This window comes from Stylophora pistillata, chromosome 9 (assembly GCF_964205215.1).
Source record: "Stylophora pistillata chromosome 9, jaStyPist1.2, whole genome shotgun sequence".
Classification (NCBI taxonomy): domain Eukaryota; kingdom Metazoa; phylum Cnidaria; class Anthozoa; order Scleractinia; family Pocilloporidae; genus Stylophora; species Stylophora pistillata.
Genome location: NC_142527.1, coordinates 620,201 through 642,329, shown reverse-complemented (window position 1 = coordinate 642,329; position 22,129 = coordinate 620,201). Strand labels below are relative to the sequence as shown.

Below are 22,129 nucleotides of genomic sequence, written 5' to 3'. Positions count from 1 at the left end.
GCGAGAGAGTGAGGCTGACTAGTCCCACTCTTCCACGTCCTTTTATCAGTTGAAAAAGAAGATGGCGGACAGGTAGCAGTGAATGTTCTTCATAAGGGAGTTTAGTAATTCGTGACTTTTGTACACATCTAGTTACTTAGCCATATATTTATCGAAAATATTAAGAACAATGAATACATCTGATGGTCAAGGACAGCCCTTAGGGTAAGTTTGATGGTTTTGTAATATTAGTAATTGTCAAAGTGATAGAGCTTTGCATTCATGTATTTCAAATATTTATCCTGACTGTATCAGCTCACGGCTCTGGTGGCATCGTGGCTTACCATAGGTAGCTGACTGACCAATTATATTAAGTAAATGATTTGAACCTGGGGGTAACATGTGTATCAGCTCAAGGCTCTGGTGGCATCGTGGCTTACCATAGGTAGCTGACTGACCAATTATATTAAGTAAATGATTTGAACCTGGGGGTAACATGTGAAAGTGTAGTGTGATCGTCCGGGTGAGTGTAGTCCTGAGATGGACTGTTGTCAGTGGTGGTGACTGATGTTTCGACAACCTGTGCTGATGATGACTTCCGCACAGGTTGGCAAAATGTCAGTCACCACCACTGACAACAGTCCTTCTCAGGACTATGATCACCTGGACGATCACACTACACTTTCACAATTATATTTACTTACTCTTTGACTGACTCATATATAAACTGGCTGACTGAGGTACTGAATGAATAAAGGGAGTAAGTTTCCAAAGAGACTATGGTGCTGCATCAAAGAGAGTTAACAAGGTAATTGGGGTTTTATCAACTCAGTTGGTAATTGGCCACCATAAAGAGTTTAAAGGCTGTCCTTTCGAACGTTAGCCCTTCATCAGAGCAAATGGAGGAATTGTGGGTTGTATGTGTGTTCATATGCAGAAAGTAGAGCTATGCTATTGGTGGGAACATGGTGATGAGAAAAAAAAGAATACATTATTTTGTAGAATGAAAAGCGTTCTTTCATGCCATTGGGATTAAGAGTGCCAATCTGGAAGATAAACTTGAGTGACAGATTGTTTGATTGGTAGTCTGACACAGACTGACCAACTGACTAAGCAACTGATCAAATGACTCGCTCACTTAACAACTGATTGATTGATTTTTTTACTGACAGGCCTCGAGAAAAGTCAGTTTTAATAACTCTTTTGAAGTTTTCTCTTGCCATGATTTTGTTACCAATCTCCTGTTTTTTCCTTTCCAAGGAAATCCTCTTTGAAGGTAATCACGTTATTTTTGTTTAAGAAAGCTACAGAAATTTTCTTTGCTTTAACTGGTAACTCCCAAGATTACAATAGTAGTTCTCTTTACTGTTAACTAAAAATTTATTGTAGTTTTAGTTCTCAGAATTTGGTTTTGTGTCAAATAATCATCTCCTAGTTGTTTTTTTTTTCTTAATTCTCATCATTTTTCTGCTTGATATTGTGTTGATACTGTGTTGATATTGTGTAGCATTTTCATGTGGTGTTGCAGGATACATAAAGTAAAGTAAAACTTTATTTACATAGGGTAGCCCATTCAGCTCCAAGGTTGGTCTCCATAGGGTCCCTGTATCTTAAAGAATTCACTTACTTTAAGAATTTTCATAAATTATCACATTCAAAGAGCCTAATAAAAATACAACAAAAGAATTTAAGAACTACATTTCAAGCCTGAAAAGTACAATGCAAAATCACTTTTAAAGCCTTAATATAATAAAACATCAAATTCATGGTTAAAAGAAATGTCTTGCTCAGTGGCAGAATGTCTGAATGTTTTCACACTTCACTAATAGATGTCACTAAGCAGTGCTTAGGGGTTTTGGTGTTTATGTATTCTTTTTAATTACAAAAATTTACCCTAACACCCCTCAGAATAACATGCCTCAAATTTAACTCCTGAATCAAAAATGAAGGTAATTTATAAGGATGGAGGAAATGATCACCAGCTAAAGCAGCTCTTGATTGTTAAAAAAATTCTCCTTGTCAACACCTTAGGAAATGGTTATAACATAACCAAAGTAAAGCTGATTGGTCAATTCAGCGTCCACCATTTGCCTATGGGTGTATGCTGCTGACATAAGCAAATGCAAAGACTAGTTTTCTGCGCACACTTGTTTTTTCTGGTCACATATAAAAGAAAACTCTCTTGCTACAATGTATCAATGTTATGTTATAAAACAAATGGTAAATGCCACAGTGTACACTATTGAGTTATGAATGCACTTGGGCGGTTTGCTAAGCACTCAAGAAGCTAGAGTCACTCTCAGCTATCCCTTCACGTGACTCTTGTAAGAGTAAACACATCTCTCATGCTTAGCAACCTCCCATGTGCATCCATAACTCAATAGTGTATGCTGTGGTGTACTTTATCCATGCTGATAGTCTTTCTCATCCAGTTTCTTAGTATCTGCATTGAAAATAAGTAAGTAAGTAATGTCTTTATTTAGTGAGGGTGACACATAATAGTTAAAAACTAATAAACTAGTGACATATTGGAGTAGGGTATACTTATTGTATAAAGGCTGATAGTTTCGAAAGAAACTGTTTGGGGCTGCGTCGGTGGGAGTAACGAAATAATTTGGATATATCAACAAAGTTGAAATGGTAAATTGGCCACCGTAATGATTACAAAAGCTGACGTTTCGAGCGTTAGCCCTTCGTCGGAGCGAATGGCTAACGCTCGACATAGTGGAGTAGGGTATACTTATTGTAGCCATTGCATTACGTGATATTTAAACTCAAGGTAGAGGCTACTTTAGTGAAATCAATTTTACTTTCCTGTATTTTCAGATCTACTGGGTTATCCAAATGGTGCAATTGGTGCTGCAGGAATAACTGTTGTAGTAATTCACGTGATTGTTGGTTTGTATATCTGGGTGGCCATACAAGAAGAAAAACAACCAGCACCAATTAAAGAGGATTAGACAAAGATGAGAATGATGTGTTAACCACTCAACATTACCATCAAAGGATGTGTACCTCATCAGACAGGCTACTAGATTTCTGAAGTGCAAAGTGAAGAGAAAATAATTTGGATATATCAACAAAGTTGAAATGGTAAATTGGCCACTGTAACAATTACAAAAGCTGACGTTTTGAGCGTTAGCCCTTGGTCGCTAGACATTTTAATTTACCTAATCATTCTAAACAACATATGGCAATCTGCGGTCTTTCCTTGCACTTAGGTGGCACGGAAAGCCGTAAAAATCTTGAACAAAAGCTCATCTTTCAAACCGGCAGTCTAAATCCCATAGGGATCAACGAACGCTTTTCATTCCACTAATTTATTCATGTTTTTCTCGTTGCCATGTTCCCACCAATAATGTAGCTCCATTTTCTGCCTTTAAAAGCACACACAACCCACATTTCCTCTATTCGCTCCGACGAAGGGCTAACGCTCGAAACGTCAGCTTTTGTAATCGTTATGGTGGCCAATTTACCATTTCAACTTTGTTGATATATCCAAATTATTTCGTTACTCCCACCAACGCAGCCCCAAACAGTTTCTTTCAAAACTATCAGCCTTTATTCATTTGAAGAGAAAATAGGCAACCTGGTTAAAAGGTGGATATTGGTTTTCAAATTTTGGATGTTTTTTTTTTTTTTTTTTTTTTTTATCACAGTCTAAGACAAAGGAAAACTAAGATTAAAACTGATTTTAAAAATTTTGAACAAGAAAATATTTGAATTGTAACAATGTTTGATAAAAACACCAGTTACCAGTATACTCATTTAACTCACTTTAGTATCAATAGATGACAAGTTTAAAACAAATCTGATAATTTATTTGACTTTTGATGTTTTACTCTTTCATAAGATAGAAAGATTCTTCTATTATTGCATTTCATTAGGTTAAGTAACCAACCTAATTCTATTGAATAGTAATCTTTAAAAGTACTTTTTTTTGCTGATATTACATTATGATACCAAGCTTTTTACGAACCTCAAATCAGCATTTTGTATAGAAAAATGTACTATGCAAGTCCCATTTTTGCACATAATGTGGGGTTTTCATAGAGTGTAGTAACTGATTTTAATTTGTTTGTAAGTATTTGTTACAGTAACTACTTTTTCCACTATGTTTGTTTAAGCTTTGAAAGAAAACAACCTAAGCCTTAACAAACATAGAGGATATCAATAATGGCCATAACTTCATTTGTGTCATCCTCCTTAAGTTAATTTGGTGCAAAAAAATAAAACTGAGAAAAGACATTCCCTATCTTCAGACTAAACAGTTGTTATAAAATTTCTGAGCCCTGAGAATATGAACATTTTTTATAATTGTATTTTATTTTATTTTGTGTAATTATCTTGATTCAGACAAGGTAAACAAATTGTACATTTGATGGAAGTGATCCTGGTTTTCCATATGAACTTTTGGTGTTCCATGGTCCTCGTCAGATAGGTCTGTTGAGAAGAGGGCTATTTTCATCAACTTTCGGCTCATAATTGAGTTGGACTGCTGTGCGGTACTGAAAATTTTCACAAAATATCATAGTTGATGAATGAGTAAAGCTTATACAAGAGATTGATGTGTGCAAAGAAAAGAGAAGTTTGATGTATGAGATTGCAGATTCAAGAATTCTCCACCTATTGTGCAGAGTTCTCTAGCTTAATTTTATAAATTTGGGTTTTCTTTTCGTTACTTAAAGTTGGGGAACATTCCCCTGTTTTTTTATTCTATTCTCCTTTCTCTACAACACTTATGGTAATACCTGTCATAAGATAGCAAACTTTGCAAAGAAGGGAGTGGCCTGATTTTATCTTTTGTCAATCAGTGGAATACCTTGGTACAAATTATTTACTTAGCTACGTTTCTAGAACCTGAAAAACTGCAATAAATTGTAACTTTGACAGTTAAACTCTTGTGATTTGATTTGCAGTTTTATTCTCGTTTTGGCTTCCATACATTTTCTTCTAAATTAGTCGTGAGAATTAGGCATTTTAACAAAATAACGCTGGCTGATGAGTTTGTCTGATCTCATCAAAAGTTTGCCTAATAATGTCTTGGTATTTTATGGAGAAATTACATTTTAATCTGCCATGGAATCTCAAGTGTTATTGGGGTTTTCAATCCTACCTCATCAGTGACGATGTCTTGTTGTCTCAGAAATTTAAAGTAGGAGAAAACACACATCATGAAATAAATCTAGAAAGAAACAAAGTTCCTTTGTTGTAAAATCCTTATTTCTGAAAAAAATTAGAGTCGATTCATCTGCTTAAAGGGCTTGTACTGTTCTGTTTCCAATTATTTGGTCAATGGAAGAAGGCGAACGAAATGATTTTTCATTAACGGGTGCTTCAGTCGTTAAATCTTCTATGAAAGGTTGAAGAGTAAACTTTGTATATCAGGAAACTGACTTTCCAGCCTCTAACAGAACTTGACGGCGCAATTGAGCAAGGGACATGAAATGTTTATGGAAAATGCTAAAAGAAAAAAGTTATATTTCTCTCTTTCTCTGTTTGTTATTAGTGTTGTTATTGTGAAACATTTTGTTTAAGCAGTTTGCTTGTAAAAAGTGATGTTTTCCAAAGCTGCCTGGGCTTAACTCAATTCCCTATCTTGCATTGCAATAAAGTTTTGTTTTACTTACAGCGATGACAAATGTGATTGTTTCCGATATGTAGACGGAACATTTCAGCTGCAATAATACAACAATCAAAGTACTGTCAGATTTGTTTTACAGATTTTCAGAGTTTGCAGAAATCGGGCTTGGAAATATATAATGACGGACGCCGAGGCCTGATAGGTACGCGAGACCAGAGTTAATAGAGACAAACTCCGACAAAGGAAACGAAAGTAACAAAGCCAGAAATGCGTGTTTATCCTACGCGGTGTGAAAACCTTCAAGTTATGCCCATCCAACGGTAAACGCCATGCAGAACAAAGTTGCTCTTACACGCCACACGATTTCCGTAACTGGGTCGAAATATGATTTTTGCCCTTCCTCAAGACCCCCCCCCCCCCCCCTACCACTTCACCTCGACAATCCACAACAACGACTCGTTATCACCTACCTTGACATCATAAAACACATAAAATAAGATCACACAGATGGAACAAAGCTCCTCAATCAAGACCCACGCCAACCAGGGACACAGCAGCCACTTCAGACGCTGAAGAAAGAAACGTAAAATCCAATTGAATCAATTACAGCTATCGACATTTCCTTAACTTTAGATTTTGGATGTACGGGGGTTTGTTTCCAGGTTTTCCGTCAGTCTTTCACGATAGAACCTCAGGGGTATTACTAAATGAGAACCCCCCACCCCACCCTTCAGCTGACAGGTATATCCCGCCTCTAATCTAAAAGGACAGCTTCTGTTATCCGAATAACGCTGCGTAGTTCATTTATTACTGAACACGGAACAGTGTGACAACTTGACTTTCCTAAACTTTCCTAAACAACTGATTATTATTTTGCCACGGACGTCTCTTTTCCGAAAGGTCGAATTTTGTACTGGATCCAATACCAAATACTTCAAACTGACATTATAAGAATTGTATGGCAGTCAGTAAGGAGAATTTAAACTCATCAGAGAACAAACCTTAAGTAGACCAAACAGCATCAACAGTGACACCACAATAGACACCGCTGCCACAGACAACTGAAGTATTGTTATGAACTGGAGAGCTATGGAGGAACAAATTTAAAAACTACAGCTAGAACTTCTCAAAGCTAACGCAAAGAATTTTCCAGTTCATTTCACTGACGGCGTAATGAATCCAAAAATAAATTCTCGCGTAAAAATTAAAAAAAAGTGTATAATTTCAAAACTTTGGAATTTCACTTTGTATCGGTGTCTTAGTAGGTTTCCGACAGAAATATTACGTGTTTATGTGGTTTTACACTTGAAGTTTTTCACCTTTGATTAAATTTTTCGGTTATTCTGGGCGCTCGAGCAGAGAAACAAATAAATGGCCATCGCAGTTATTGCCGGTACTATTATTAGAATAGGCGCTGAGTCATAACGGCTGATGTAAAACGATTATCAACAAATGACATTATATTGCGCATCCTAGCTGTAGCATAGATTTCTGTTCTGAGGGAAATTTGTGTTGATCCGTTTTTATTTTTACTTGTGCATGATTCTTTCGGTTTCGTTCAGCCTTGTCGCACGAAGATGCACAGGAAGTAAAAAGCAAAGAGCGGAAATTGCGAAGATTTTAAACTCCTTTTTACTAGAACACTGTCATTACTCGTAAAGCAAGTTCAAAGCGCTAAAAGTTTGAGCGCCCTCTGGGGGTAATGAAACTCTTACTTCGATGTCGATATAAAACGATTCAACGAGCAAAATGAAAACCCCATTTCACTCCCAAAGAACTTACTTTTAAAGTTGATCGATAGACGGCTTTTCGCTTCTGATGTCATCCGCTGGCGAAACTCCAAATTGAACTTCTCAAGATAAACTCTCGCCGACCCGATCAACTGCAGGAAAATAAACGGTACATTTATCTTGGACTACAAAATCGTTGACGATCCACTCACCCGGAAATAAGCGATACAGACGTAATTCTTTCCTTACCAAGCTGCATAACCCGCAAACCCACGATCCTTCGTAGATACTGAAGCAACACAGAAATGTTTTAATGACCATTTTCCCAATTTTTGGAAACAATGCGAGGTGTCTTTGAACGATTCTAGAAAGATGTGTATCTTTGCGTTGCAGATATCCGCTTTTCCGCTTTAAATTTAATTTATTCTTACAATATGGGACTTTTCATCTTATCCCTTCACAAACTTTCATTTTCAATACGTAGGTATTGAAGGCGACACCGTAGTTTCAAAACTGTAACCAAAGGGGGTTTCACATGTCATGACGCAATTCGTTGGCAAAAAGAGTGCCTTGACACCTATTTTTTTTTCCTCAAACATATCTTTTAAAATTTTTTTTTTTTTTCTCTCTTCATTCCAGTACACTATCACAACATCAGCTTAACTTGCATTTGATACATCAATTAAGCGCGGTTGAGTGAATTCACTTCCTTTTAATATCGATTTGCACTCCAATGCCTGCCTATATATGAAATCGTTCTCAATTTTCCTTACCAGTTTCCTCTCTGCCTCTCCGTTCTCTCACAATGGTGGCGATCTCAACAGGAAGGCCACGAATACTGAACTCTGCAGCAAAATGCAGTAATCTTCGATTTTATTTACCATGGATGCAAAGATTCTCTAAGCCAGTATCATGCGAATTTTTCAGAAGGGTTCGCTATTCATCCACAAGGTAGGAAATGTCATCGATGTATATATGCATACAAGTGTATTGATGGCGAAATTAATCATTCTTTGGACATTGTAAGAAAGAGTGATATGCACTCCTACAATACGCGCAATAACGATACTATAAAGCTCCCCAAAATCAAATACAATTGGGGAAAACATCGTTCGCGGTATCACTGTTTCAGAGACTTTAATGAGTTAGAGAGAACTGTAAGAAACTCAGTAAGTTTGCCAATTTTCAAAAAGTGTCTTTTTTCTGCTTCTTATAATTAAGTATTTTCTAAATTAAATTTTGCGGTGTATATGTTGTAATCATTTTTATATTTCGATTTTAGCTTAAATTTCTATATTTTAATTGTATTTTTATATAATACACATCTAGTATTTAGGACCTCTATGTAAACCACTATTGTGATGGAGTTTCCTAATAAAAGATTGTTATTATTATTATTAAGGTGAGAAAGGAACTCTAACTTGCGTGAGTGTCGGTCACTGTAGACACCACAGGGACCCCAAGCTCTTTGAGAGAGGATATTGTTTCAAAGCTTTAGTTGAAAGGGAGTTTAGGCTCTACCCAGTAATCCGTAAGTAATAAAGCGAATGAACTTTAATTTCCATGTAGTGTTTCTTGTGTTATTTATGTTCTCTGTGTGACCGAGGCAGGTTCTGATGTTGTTATTTGAACAACGAGACAGACTTATAGCCACAATAAAATTTATTTATACAGGAAAGTACAAAAGAAATAATACTGATAAAAAGAAAGGGTGATTGCAAGCTAAAAGAAATAATAAATGACAAATAACAAATCAATAGTTTAAAATAATGAAATAAAACAATGCAATCGATTGTCATACAATAGCAAGGCACTAGCAAGACAATTTCAAAGCATTGCATGACAGAACAGTAATCATTGTGTGACACTTAAAAGACTTAATCCTTTTAACCAAACATAGAGCTATTGAATGGTGGGCTATTCTTAGAATTATACATGAAATGACTGAAAACAAGTCAATACTGATAAAACAATAGCTCAAAACAACATAACATTAGATAAGACTAATTTCAATCACAATTTCATATTGTCCTTCGACTTAAAACTAGGAAGACTGGCAAAATCTCATTCAGTGACAGGACAACATCCGTCATTACTGATCCAGGAATAAACAATGAAGACTGTAGTGAAATATCTGATTTCACCAATGAACTTTAAGTCAAGTATACAGATAAATGCAATGTTCTGAAAGCTGAATGCAATCTTGACACATTTTGAACATGAATCAACTAATATAAGGATTCAAGCAAAGACTAAACAATTGGATTGAGATAAGTACACATGAACCATATTATTCTTGAACTCAAACTGTAAGACATACGATAATAGGTCAAATGTGACATACCAAATCCTCAGTAAAACAGGTCACTAACTTGAGGTTACATGTACTGGAGTTACTTTTTCTGTGACCAAGAGGTTCTGAGCTTGTAACTGCTGGTCTTGACACTCTGAACTACTGAGTTAAACTAACTAACTGTACTTCTTTTATAAGGAATTGAACAATAGCAGGAAATTCACTAAAATTTTGGAAGTTAGGTGTGATCATTTTAAAGGAAATTTATGATGCAAATCCTGTGTGTATGATAATTTGGTTATCATAGGAAATAGTTAGGTGTGATGGTGCGAAAGGAAATTTATGGTGCAAATCCTGTGTGTATGCTAATTTGGTTATCATAGGAAATAGTTTCTGAAGATGTAATTCTAAAATTATAACAAAAAATATTGCAATATCATGCACAATTGTGAGCCTGGTCACATCTGGTAGTTTTAGCTGAGCTTTCATCCCAGTGAAGAAGGAATGTTTCCTCCTCTTAAGTACAGGCAGTGGTGGGATGAGAGCCCAGCTAAAACTCAACAAAATTGACTGAAATCGCTGCTAAAGAACAAAAGTAACACAAACAAAACTATATGGAGGTTAGAGTTTATTTGCTTATTATTTACAGAGTTACAGAGCAAAGCCTAAACATCCATTCAAAGCTTTCTGTATTATGCTCTCACAATGAGCTTTGGTTCCCTGTGGCACAGTATCACCACCACACATTCTCATAGTGAAGAAGAAGGAGGTGAGTGAGGGAGGGTAGAAGCCAAATCAGAACCTACCAAAGAACTGAGCCAGTATGGCTAGCTAATTATAAGGCTTATCCAGTCAGCCCAGACACAAGAGTCAGGCCATGCCAGTTGTCTGGGATCTTGGAGTCATGGTGTGGAGACATAATCAGTTATACACCCCATTTTTGAAAAGGGTATACAAGTTTTGTTTCTTTTATCAAGGTGTAAAGGTATAAAGGTGCAAGAGCCATAACCTGTCTGGCATAATTTCCCAACAAGAGTTAAAATAAGGGGGGGAGGGATTCACTCCCTTCTCCTCATACCAGCCCATCCTTTGTAACTGGTCTTGTAAATGTAAGCACTCTATAGGAGTGATTTTGAGTAATTTAATGATGTCACTTTGCTTTATCTCAAGCAGTTTCCATGAGAAGCTCCAGTTTAGTTATTGTCAGGGAATATCTCAAAAATGTTTCATTGGTGAAACAATTGGACAAAGGCTAGACAAGACAGTAAAGAAATTCCCAGATCATGAAGCTTATGTCTGCTGTGAAGACAATGAAAGGGCCACATTCGCTGAATTACAAGGAGAGGTTAGAGTTAACCCTTTAATTTCTGTTAAGTGGGTAATCTTCTAGAGGATGGGTAGCTTGCAGACCAGACTGAACTCAGGGTTGTCAGAACAGCAACAAGAAGATTTATTCTAAAAATGAACATAGTTTCCACAAAGTAAAACTCTACAATAGCACATAATTTGATAAACTTACATGGCCTCCACCAACTTCAATAAACACTGCTTCCATCACACTTGACTAAACACAACTAACATCGAACTCTCTTCGCTTGTGAAAACTAGTTGAAAACTTTGCTTGGACTCGCCTACCTATATACCTACACAATAAAATTCTAGAACTTTCTAAAATAGTCTAATTATAGAAAGATTACAAAATATACTGCTTAAAAAACACTTACAAAAGACACTAAAATAAACAAACTATGAACTCTCATGAAGATTCTAGAAGGTCATGCTAGTCACACGATACAATTTTTCGTAACAGTCTCGAAAAGTAACAAACATCTAGGTTCTCCCAACAAACCTCCCCAAACCAAAAATTAAGGTCATGTGAAATTAAAGGAAATGACTGATTGGAAACTCAAAAAGCCCTTGATTGTTAGACAAATTTTCCTTGTAGGTATGATAAGAAATGTATAGGGAACAGTTTGAAGAACTTGCATGCAACAAATCAACATCAGTAGCCATGGACAATATATATATATATATTTATATAGACCAGAGCCAGAAAAACTGGATCAAATTTGTCAACTCTAGGCTTGCTATTAAAATTTCCTTAAATAACAAATAATGATAATAGACAAAAAAAAAGTTTCTTTCATTGTTTGAGTGACTTGTTTTGTTTGAGTTTACTTTTGCTCTAATGAGCTTTGTGATTGTATGTTCCCTTTTCTTGTATTCACTACTAGTTTTTAAATTTTTTTATGCAGGTAGATAGCCTTGCAGTTGGACTTCTTGCTACAGGGTGTAAGAAAGGTGACCGTGTTGGGATTTGGGGCCCTAACATGAGAGAATGGGTCATCACTCAGTTTGCTACAGCCAAGGCTGGATTAATATTGGTAAGTGCACTGAGGTTAATACTGGCTAATACTGTAATAATACATGTTATTAGGAGTGAAGAAATACCAGCTGGTTTTGGATTAAAATTCACAAGTTCCTGGGTACACAGGGCAGATTAATATCAGCTTGCAAGTGTTATCAATGTCAAATTGATGATAGACTTTAACTGCCAGAAATGCAACATTAATTAACAAATGGTAAACACCACAGTGTACACTATTGAGTTATGGATGCACGCGGGAGGTTGCTAAGCACAAAAGAAGGGTAAGAGTCGCGCAAGGCGATAGCCGAGAGCGACTCTAGCTTCTTGAGTGCTTAGCAAACCTCCCAAGTGCATCCATAACTCAATAGTGTGCACTGTGGTGTTAACCATTTGTTTTATAACATAACATTGAAACATTGTAGCTAACGAGTTCCCTTTTATTTAACAAATCTTAAGTGACCAGAAAAAACAAGCACGCACGGAAAAATAGTCTTAGCATTTGCTCACATCAGCAGCGTACACCCATGGGCAAATGGGAGACACTAAATTGACCAATCAGAGTGCACACTTTACTTTGGTTATGCTGTAAAAATACATTAATTCAGAATGTTTATCTTAACATCAGTAGGTAAAGAGAAGTGTGAATAATTAGAAGGAACTTACCATATATGACATGAGTGCTGAAAATGAAGCAAACTAGGTCTTGGAACCATTACTTTTTTTTTACATTTATCAACCGAATTTTTGTTTGTGTTTTGTAGGTGAACATAAACCCTGCTTATCAAGCTCCAGAAGTTGAATATGCTTTGAAAAAGGTACATTTTGAAAATAGCTCATTAATATATAATTATTAGTCTCAATTTATTTTTACTGCAAGATGATAAACTATCTTTGTAATGTAATTATTTGCTAATTCTTAGGTTGGTTGTAAAGCAATCATTATGGCTGACAGATTTAAAACTCAAGACTACTACAACATATTGACACGCATTGTACATGAATTGCCACAGTCAAGTCCAGGCGATCTCTTCAATGAAAGGTCAATAGTTCATCCATTTAATATGTAATAATTATGATAATTATGGTGTCGTTCCGGTTACTTATTTAGAATTTATTACGATCATGATAATTTTAGATTAGAACAGTAGTGGACTTTACAAAGCAGCACAACAATGAGTTGTTGTCTTACCTGGTTGAGTACTTGATGATGTTGGAAAGGGTACCTAAGAGAATGAATCAATACTTCTGCATTACATATTTGGTATTTTCCTAGTGAGCCATGGGTTATGTGTAAAAACAAGTAACTTTTTTAATAGCAATGTCAGGTTATTTGTGATTTCCTTTATAGACTTCCTGATCTTAAGCTAGTCGTGATGGTTAGTAAAGACCATCAACGAACCTTCAGGTAACAGAATGATGCTTTAATTTGTACTAACCCTTTACACACTGTATGCGTATCCTCCCTACTTTTCTCCATATATTTCGTCAAGTTCTGATGAGAAGAATTTGTTTCACAATCTGTGGCTTCTTTAGTTGATTATTATCATTTCTTTTATTCTTGTGACCCAGCAGTAACCATGGTCAGTATCATGATTTCATCGCAGTAGGTTTCATTGGTTTCTAGTGCACAGTACTTCTCTTTTAACAAAGCAAGGAGAGACTTCTGTCTGTCGACTTTATCATGACTGTTCTGTTATTGTAGAGGTACAATGTCATTTCAACAGTTAATGGAGACTGGAGGAGAAGAAGATAGAAGAAAATTGGTTGACTTACAGAATGAACTCCAATGTGATGATCCTATCAACATTCAGTTTACTTCAGTACGTAAGTTCTGCTCAAAGAAAGCAAAAGCAGGAGAGGGGGGTTTACTTTAATTTGTTTTCATTCTATTTGTTTTCATTCTATTTGTTTTCATTCTATCTGTTTTCCTTCTATCTGTTTTCATTCTATTTGTTTCCATTCTATTTGTTTTCATTCTATTTGTTTTCAGTCTATTTGTTTTCATTCTATTTGTTTTCATTCTATTTGTTTTCATTCTATTTGTTTTCGTTCTATTTGTTTTCATTCTATTTGTTTTCATTCTTGTTATTTGACAATGCTTTGTCTGTTGGTTAATTGACAGGGTACAACCGGTAACCCAAAAGGAGTAACACTGTCTCACCATGGCGTTTTAAACAATTCATATTACGTGGGAGATGTTTTGGATTATGGGAACCAGGTATGTCGGTTTTTTTGCATGATAGTGTATTACAAGAGATTAGAATTGTTTCGAAAACCAAAGTATTCATTGTATATATAATTGTAGTTTGCCTTTTTTTTAGTACTCCAGAATATGTATACCAGTTCCCCTGTACCACTCCTTTGGGATGGTGCTCGGAAGGTAAGTGTACTGCTTCGGCGTTTTTAAATTTCCAAGAAAATGTCACAATGAAATATCAACGCAGTACAAAGCAGAGCGCTTCTCGGATAACTGTTGTAAAATCAAAACCAAAGTTACGACAGCCGTCAATCGGAAGAGAGGAAAGAAACCTCTATAAGCCAATGAGAACTCGAAGTAAAAAGAAGCAAAAAAAAAATCGCGGGGAAAAACGCGAGTGACCTAGTCGTGATTGGTTGAGATTGGCGCAAGGTTTCTGGACCAATCACACAACAAGGTGAAGCAAAAACGATGCAACCATAGATTACTCTTCCAACATTAATTTTCAGTTTAATGAATGCTACTTACGGAACCACCGCAGTTTATCCATCTCGAGGGTTTAACCCTGGTGCCGTTCTGACAGCCATTCAACAGGAAAAGTAAGTTCTGTATCAGAATCACTCCATGCAGTGATTTGTGAAACCGATTATTTTTTTTTGGTGGGGAAGGGGGGGAAGGGAAACTAGTTTGTTCACTACTTTTATATTAACGTGCTTCTATGCTCTACCAACAATCAGGTTTCTCTCGCAGTTCGCCGATACCCATCAGTACCCCTGGGTGGAGTTGAAAAATAAAACTCAACGACCTGGCCAAAGATCGAACATCTCTACCTGAAGTCTACTGTTTTAACCGCTTACCGGTAGCCTTCGGGTTAAACGTATCGAAAATATGTGGTTTCTTGGGATTTTTTTTACAGGTGTAATTCTCTTTACGGTACGCCTACGATGTTTATCGATGTCTTGAATCACCCCGCGTTAGAAAAGTTTGATGTTAGCAGTCTTCGCACAGGTAAGGAAATGGTGATACTTGTAATTAGAAGCTGTTGTACCGTGACTGCTTCTAATTTATGAATTCATCGACAAAAGTTACGCTTTGGTATTTTATCAAAACGTAATCCAAGATTGCTTTGGTTTTGCTTTATTTTGTTGTGTGATTGGTTCAGAAAACTCGCGCCACTTTTTCAACCAATCAGATTCAAAACTAAAGCGAATCGCAACTCGGTCGCCAGCGTTTTCCCGCCCTTTGGGAAGTTTTCTTTCTTCTTATTTGAGTTCTAACTGGTTCTTTAAGGCACTCTCCTTTCTTCTGATTGGCCAGTGTAATTACTTTGATTTTAATTGAAGGAGACCGATTGGTTTTGGATAAAGGAGGCCAATTTACATTATCAACGTAGTTGATACATGTACAACCAAATTACTTTGGTTTTGGTTTGACGTTCATTTGAAAAGTGCAATAACAGGCATTATTTAAAACTGGATCATTGGATAATGCAATTCAACACTTTTTATTGGCTTAGCCATCATGGTATATGAGCCAATATACCATAAAATATATGAACTTCATATATTCATTGTATACCATAATCTAACATCCGTACATTGTAACATCCGGTTTCTTCCAACAGAATAAAGTCAGGAAGATTTGTCTAATATCTTGGGGGCGTTTTATTAAATAAAACAATTATTCCAACGCGCTCTTGGAATAATTGTTAATTGTTCAGAGATTTACCCGCGCATGGATGGCATCCCGGTTGGAATAGCGCTCGTTGGTACATCATGTCTTAATCGTTAATCTGTAATCTTATGCACTTTATTTTGTCCGTATTTGATTTTATAGCTTGGATTTTTTACATTTAGGTATTATGGGCGGTTCTCCGTGTCCTATTGAGGTTATGAAACAAATCATAACAAAGCTTCACATGCCACAAGTTACGGTAACTATTGTGTTCGAACGAAAAATGCAAAGCAGCCGGTCAGTCATATTCTCATACAGTTAGGCAACAGTTGTCGGCAGTGAGTAATTTAATCAATTGTGCAGCCATCATTCAGCCAGCCGGTGAGTCGGACAGTTATGCAATCGTGAGTCATACAGCCAGTCAGTCCTTCAGTCCCTCAGTTAGACAGCAGCAGTCGGTCAGTGGGTAATTCATTGAATTGAATAGTTATCACTCAGCCAGTCGGTGAGTCGGACAGTTATGCAATCGTCAGTCATACAGCCAGTCAGTCCGTCAGTCACTCAGTTAGACAGCAGCAGTCGGTCAGTGGGTAATTCATTGAATTGAATAGTTATCACTCAGCCAGTCTGTGAGTCGGACAGTTATGCAATCGTCAGTCATACAGCCAGTCAGTCCGTCAGTCACTCAGTCAGACAGCAGTTGGTCAGTGGGTAATTCATTGAATTGAATAGTTATCACTCAGCCAGTCGGTGAGTCGGACAGTTATGCAATCGTCAGTCATACAGCCAGTCAGTCCGTCAGTCACTCAGTCAGACAGCAGTTGGTCAGTGGGTAATTCATTGAATTGAATAGTTATCACTCAGCCAGTCGGTGAGTCGGACAGTTATGCAATCGTCAGTCATACAGCCAGTCAGTCTGTCAGTCACTCAGTTAGACAGCAGCAGTCGGTCAGTGGGTAATTCATTGAATTGAATAGTTATCACTCAGCCAGTCGGTGAGTCGGACAGTTATGCAATCGTGAGTCATACAGCCAGTCAGTCCGTCAGTCACTCAGTCAGACAGCATTTGGTCAGTGGGTAATTCATTGAATTGAATAGTTATCACTCAGCCAGTCGGTGAGTCGGACAGTTATGCAATCGTCAGTCGTACAGCCAGTCAGTCCGTCAGTCACTCAGTTAGACAGCAGCAGTCGGTCAGTGGGTAATTCATTGAATTGAATAGTTATCACTCAGCCAGTCTGTGTATTAGTCAACCATGCTGTCGTCAGTTAGACAGTAGTCAGTCAGTTGGACAGACAGGTAGAAAGAGAGTAAGTCGGTCAGTCCGTTGCTCAATCTCAGTACTAGTCAGTGAATCTGTCAGGTAGACAAACAGACGGTGCGTCAGTCAGCTAGCTGGTCAATCAGTCTATCAGTCAGTCAATATGTCAAACAGAGAAACCGACTGACAAAGAGTAACACACTTAACCAGACAGTCAGATGTGGAGTCAGACAGATTGTGGCAGTCGGCATATCATTCAGTCAGTTAGTCAGCCTAATCAGCCAGCCAGTTAGTCACGCAGTCGACCAATCAGTGCACCTGTCAGACGGATACACAGACAGAAAGTGAGTCGTCAGACAGTCAACCGGACATTTAGACAGACAGTAGATCTATCAGTCAGTTATTTTGTCAGTTTAGCAGTCAAACACAGAGCCATGCAGTGATGTCTAGTGGTAACCTTTTTTTGTTGTTAGATCTGCTATGGCTTAACTGAAACAAGCCCTATCACCACACAGACGCTGATGAATGACCCGATAAATTTGCGAATTTCTACCGTTGGACGCGTTCATCCAAATGATGAGGTAAGTGTCGAGATAGGTGTTTGTTGATATGTAGAAGACATCTTTGGCGAGGATTTTGTAAATCGCTAAATAATACACACCTGTTGCAGGTGAAAATTGTGGACAGTGATGACCGTGTGGTGCCTGTCAACACTATAGGAGAGATTTGCTTTCGAGGTTACAATGTCATGCTGGGATACTGGGATGACAAGGAAAAGACTGACGCCTGCATTGACCCAAGCGGTTGGCTCCACAGTGGGTAAGTATTGCATAAAATTTTTTGTGAATACACACACCTGTACGTTTGATAATTTACTTTACTTTTTCCGAATTTGACTCTGTTGGTGACACTATGCACGCTTACCGATTTTAAAAGGGATTTGGCCACAATGGACGAGAATGGATACATAAAGGTCATTGGAAGAATAAAGGTATTTTTTATCGTAGCCTTATAAACAACGGGCGAAACAAAATTTATTTTCAAGTTTAGGATATCCCTACCGAATGAAATTACCATATCGTAATCACTTTTATTTTGTTTTATAACTTTAATTCTTCGTTTTTTCAAAAGGATCTTATTCTCCGTGGAGGAGAAAATATTTATCCAACAGAAGTGGAACAATTTTTGCACGCACATCCTAAAATACAGGATGTTCAGGTAAAGTACCTTTTTTTGTCATTCTAATCTTATCTTTTTCCAGATAATAATTATTGCTGGAAATTTGATCAGTGCCTTTCGCCTGGCCTTGAACTTCATCCAGCAGAACGTTGTTTGAAGCTGTTGGTGGAGGAGATTATTCTTGGCTAGATAGAGCCCAAAAAAATCCATTACTGCCGCTGTCTATGCTCGAGACATAGGAGTATGCCTTCTCCCTACTAGGAGTAAGTCTTCTCCCCCCTGGATGGGATGCTAGTACATAAGAGGTTACTTCCCGCATTTTATCAGGTGCTCCTCTCCTCTTCTAGGCGAACAGAGACACTGTGAGAGCAAAGCGTTGTGTTCACTTAGAACATAACTCAATGATCCGGCCGGGTGTCGAACCCAGACTTCTCGATCCAAAGTGCAGCGTGCTCACCACTAGAACAGAACGTTTTACGCACTTTGAATTTAAATAAATTAGTATTGTTTCCTTTTTATGGGTCTTCGTACAGGTAATCGGTGTTCCAGACCCTCGGTTAGGAGAAGAAGTCTGTGCCTGGATCAAGTAAGAAATAAATTTCTTCCAGAAACTTTTGTTAACAATGCATTGTTCTTAACAATAATGCCTTTGGGTCGTCCATCTCCATTAAAGAAATGCATGAAGTGGAAGGACGCGAGACCCTGAATCGATCAACAGACAGGATAATTTTTATGTTCAACATAGTGACAAGATTGCAGTCCAATACTCTCTCTTTATCGGAGATCTCTGATCACGTTTACCAATTTGGCTCTCTGACTGGTCACTGATGAAAGCGGTCTTTTGTTGTTACGCGTGGGTAACATTGAAATTATTTCTCATATAATTCTCGGTGTTTAGGATGACCTTTGGCTGAACGAATAATGATACTTTTCAGGTTGCACGCAGGTGAAACAGCCACACCAGAAGAAATCAAAGAATTTTGTAAAGGCCAGGTAGGTCTATTGACTAGTTCAACCCTCTTAGTGACATCAGTTGCGGTAACATTCTCATGTTGTTTTCTCGTTACAACTCTTGGAAATGTACCAATCACAGCTGTCAGATGAATACTAGCAAATCACAGCTCTTGAATACCAGCCAATCACAGCTGAGCATCATAGTTCAGGAGGTGACGTGTATCCAGTTGACCTCAACGTTTGAAGAAGACTCTGTGCAGTCGAAAAGTGCATTTCACATCGGAAATGACTACATAGTAACTCAAACAATTATGCTAGATTTCTAATATCTTGTTCTTTTTTTTTTTCAGATTTCTCATTTTAAAATTCCTCGTTATATCAAATTCGTCGATGAATTTCCCCTCACTGTAACGGGAAAGGTAAGGGTGCAGGCTTTTGAAACGGAAGTGCATGAAGAGGTAAATTATTTAGGGAATTTAATACGCAAAGGAGTAACATATGATGATTAAGGACCGAATCGAACACGACACCCCTTTATTTGGAACTCCTTTTTGCAGATGTGGCAATAAACACTCGTAACTAAGAATGTGTTCCTCAGGCAAATTAGTAACTCAAATTTCGTATTTCTCAGGTTCGGAAGTTTGTCATGAGAGAAAAAACCAAAGAAGAGCTGAACCTTTAGATTAAGAAGAGATGACTGCAAGAAAAGATTTTAAAGGGTGAATCTTCAATGTGTAGCGGCTGGACTATATGGGACATGCCCAGAAACTCTAGCGAAATGCGTAGAGGATAGTTCATTTAGCCAATCCTATCTAGTTTTATGAAACAATTTTAAATAGTGCCTTTTTGATTTAAAAGTTATGCGCTCTAATAACTTGAAATTCTTTTCTTCTTGAATATAAAGAAAATTGCATCTCGCGAATTTAATTACCAAGATGACACCTAGAAAAGACAAAGGTTTCTTTTTTATTGGAATTGATGAACTGTGGAGGAATACAGGAATGGTTGCAGTGAGAGAACGGTTCTCACTAACTAACATGGAGACCGGTTGCAGTGAGAGAACGGTTCTAACTAACATGGAGACCGGTTGCAGTGAGAGAATGGTTCTAACTAACATGGAGACCGGTTGCAGTGAGAGAACGGTTCTAACTAACATGGAGACCGGTTGCAGTGAGAGAATGGTTCTAACTAACATGGAGACCGGTTGCAGTGAGAGAATGGTTCTAACTAACATGGAGACCGGTTGCAGTGAGAGAATGGTTCTCACTAACATGGAGACCGGTTGCAGTGAGAGAATGGTTCTCACTAACATGGAGACCGGTTGCAGTGAGAGAATGGTTCTAACTAACATGGAGACCGGTTGCAGTGAGAGAATGGTTCTAACTAACATGGAGACCGGTTGCAGTGAGAGAATGGTTCTAACTAACATGGAGACCGGTTGCAGTGAGAGAATGGTTCTAACTAACATGGAGACCGGTTGCAGTGAGAGAATGGTTCTAACTAACATGGAGACCGGTTGCAGTGAGAGAATGGTTCTAACTAACATGGAGACCGGTTGCAGTGAGAGAATGGTTCTAACTAACATGGAGACCGGTTGCAGTGAGAGAATGGTTCTCACTAACATGGAGACCGGTTGCAGTGAGAGAATGGTTCTCACTAACATGGAGACCGGTTGCAGTGAGAGAATGGTTCTAACTAACATGGAGACCGGTTGCAGTGAGAGAATGGTTCTAACTAACATGGAGACTGGTTGCAGTGAGAGAATGGTTCTAACTAACATGGAGACCGGTTGCAGTGAGAGAATGGTTCTAACTAACATGGAGACCGGTTGCAGTGAGAGAATGGTTCTCACTAACATGGAGACCGGTTGCAGTGAGAGAATGGTTCTAACTAACATGGAGACCGGTTGCAGTGAGAGAATGGTTCTCACTAACATGGAGACCGGTTGCAGTGAGAGAATGGTTCTAACTAACATGGAGACCGGTTGCAGTGAGAGAATGGTTCTCACTAACATGGAGACCAGTTGCAGTGAGAGAATGGTTCTCACTAACATGGAGACCGGTTGCAGTGAGAGAATGGTTCTAACTAACATGGAGACCGGTTGCAGTGAGAGAATGGTTCTAACTAACATGGAGACCGGTTGCAGTGAGAGAACGGTTCTCACTAACATGGAGACCGGTTGCAGTGAGAGAATGGTTCTAACTAACATGGAGACCGGTTGCAGTGAGAGAATGGTTCTAACTAACATGGAGACCGGTTGCAGTGAGAGAATGGTTCTAACTAACATGGAGACCGGTTGCAGTGAGAGAATGGTTCTAACTAACATGGAGACCGGTTGCAGTGAGAGAACGGTTCTAACTAACATGGAGACCGGTTGCAGTGAGAGAATGGTTCTAACTAACATGGAGACCGGTTGCAGTGAGAGAACGGTTCTAACTAACATGGAGACCGGTTGCAGTGAGAGAATGGTTCTAACTAACATGGAGACCGGTTGCAGTGAGAGAACGGTTCTAACTAACATGGAGACCGGTTGCAGTGAGAGAATGGTTCTAACTAACATGGAGACCGGTTGCAGTGAGAGAATGGTTCTAACTAACATGGAGACCGGTTGCAGTGAGAGAATGGTTCTAACTAACATGGAGACCGGTTGCAGTGAGAGAATGGTTCTCACTAACATGGAGACCGGTTGCAGTGAGAGAATGGTTCTAACTAACATGGAGACCGGTTGCAGTGAGAGAATGGTTCTAACTAACATGGAGACCGGTTGCAGTGAGAGAATGGTTCTAACTAACATGGAGACCGGTTGCAGTGAGAGAATGGTTCTAACTAACATGGAGACCGGTTGCAGTGAGAGAATGGTTCTAACTAACATGGAGACCGGTTGCAGTGAGAGAATGGTTCTCACTAACA

The 22,129-nt window shown here is 38.1% G+C and overlaps 4 protein-coding genes across 8 annotated transcripts in view; 3 read left to right on the top strand and 1 right to left on the bottom strand.

Moving 5' to 3' along the window:
- The first annotated feature begins 47 nt into the window (after window positions 1–47).
- On the top strand, window positions 48–4,877 carry LOC148722731 (vacuolar ATPase assembly integral membrane protein vma21-like). Its single transcript, XM_088733249.1, has 3 exons — window positions 48–204; window positions 1,152–1,255; window positions 2,806–4,877. Exons 1-3 carry the CDS (start codon window positions 170–172, stop codon window positions 2,937–2,939), a joined length of 273 nt encoding a protein of 90 aa, XP_088589375.1. The 5' UTR covers window positions 48–169; the 3' UTR covers window positions 2,940–4,877.
- On the bottom strand, window positions 3,779–7,969 carry LOC111333953 (uncharacterized). Its single transcript, XM_022939614.2, has 7 exons — window positions 7,543–7,969; window positions 7,346–7,445; window positions 6,565–6,650; window positions 6,034–6,132; window positions 5,610–5,657; window positions 5,096–5,164; window positions 3,779–4,487 (listed from the first exon to the last, which is right to left on the bottom strand). Exons 1-7 carry the CDS (start codon window positions 7,612–7,614, stop codon window positions 4,413–4,415), a joined length of 549 nt encoding a protein of 182 aa, XP_022795349.1. The 5' UTR covers window positions 7,615–7,969; the 3' UTR covers window positions 3,779–4,412.
- Window positions 7,970–8,061: 92 nt separating this feature from the next.
- On the top strand, window positions 8,062–19,988 carry LOC111333942 (medium-chain acyl-CoA ligase ACSF2, mitochondrial). Of its 5 annotated transcripts, none has more exons than XR_015991726.1 (20): window positions 8,062–8,244; window positions 10,757–10,931; window positions 11,842–11,970; window positions 12,716–12,769; window positions 12,875–12,993; window positions 13,303–13,359; window positions 13,657–13,774; window positions 14,077–14,172; window positions 14,276–14,334; window positions 14,661–14,750; window positions 15,068–15,159; window positions 16,008–16,084; window positions 17,560–17,667; window positions 17,757–17,905; window positions 18,023–18,077; window positions 18,218–18,304; window positions 18,799–18,851; window positions 19,049–19,118; window positions 19,201–19,258; window positions 19,570–19,638. XR_015991726.1 is itself a non-coding variant. In XM_022939594.2 (20 exons), exons 1-20 carry the CDS (start codon window positions 8,099–8,101, stop codon window positions 19,899–19,901), a joined length of 1,842 nt encoding a protein of 613 aa, XP_022795329.2. In that variant the 5' UTR covers window positions 8,062–8,098; the 3' UTR covers window positions 19,902–19,988. The 5 variants fall into 5 exon arrangements, 3 of the variants coding, with proteins under 3 accessions (XP_022795329.2, XP_088589368.1, XP_088589367.1); XM_022939594.2 differs by lacking the exon at window positions 19,049–19,118 and adding an exon at window positions 19,851–19,988; XM_088733241.1 differs by lacking the exon at window positions 19,049–19,118 and adding an exon at window positions 19,851–19,988 and having other exon boundaries at window positions 8,063–8,244; window positions 10,760–10,931.
- A 166-nt stretch (window positions 19,989–20,154) lies between these two features.
- LOC148722730 (uncharacterized) overlaps window positions 20,155–22,129 on the top strand; it is a 9,226-nt gene continuing 7,251 nt past the window's right edge. The window contains exon 1 of the mRNA XM_088733229.1: window positions 20,155–22,129. This exon is cut by the window's right edge and continues 3,232 nt beyond it. Coding sequence (XP_088589355.1) covers window positions 20,155–22,129 — 1,975 coding nt within the window.

Excerpts from the sequence above, each read along its gene's own strand:
- LOC111333942 (XM_022939594.2), top strand. The coding sequence starts at position 8,099 with ATGGTGGCGATCTCAACAGGAAGGCCACGAATACTGAACTCTGCAGCA. Across the intron at positions 10,932-11,841 it reads TCGCTGAATTACAAGGAGAG|GTAGATAGCCTTGCAGTTGG; the intron begins GTTAGAGTTAAC and ends TTTTTTATGCAG. Across the intron at positions 14,751-15,067 it reads ACAGCCATTCAACAGGAAAA|GTGTAATTCTCTTTACGGTA; the intron begins GTAAGTTCTGTA and ends TTTTTTTTACAG.
- LOC111333953 (XM_022939614.2), bottom strand. The coding sequence starts at position 7,614 with ATGGTCATTAAAACATTTCTGTGTTGCTTCAGTATCTACGAAGGATCG. Across the intron at positions 7,446-7,542 it reads TTTGCGGGTTATGCAGCTTG|TTGATCGGGTCGGCGAGAGT; the intron begins GTAAGGAAAGAA and ends ATTTTCCTGCAG. Across the intron at positions 6,651-7,345 it reads TCTATCGATCAACTTTAAAA|CTCTCCAGTTCATAACAATA; the intron begins GTAAGTTCTTTG and ends GTTCCTCCATAG.
- LOC148722731 (XM_088733249.1), top strand. The coding sequence starts at position 170 with ATGAATACATCTGATGGTCAAGGACAGCCCTTAGG. Across the intron at positions 205-1,151 it reads GGTCAAGGACAGCCCTTAGG|GCCTCGAGAAAAGTCAGTTT; the intron begins GTAAGTTTGATG and ends TTTTACTGACAG. Across the intron at positions 1,256-2,805 it reads CAAGGAAATCCTCTTTGAAG|ATCTACTGGGTTATCCAAAT; the intron begins GTAATCACGTTA and ends CTGTATTTTCAG.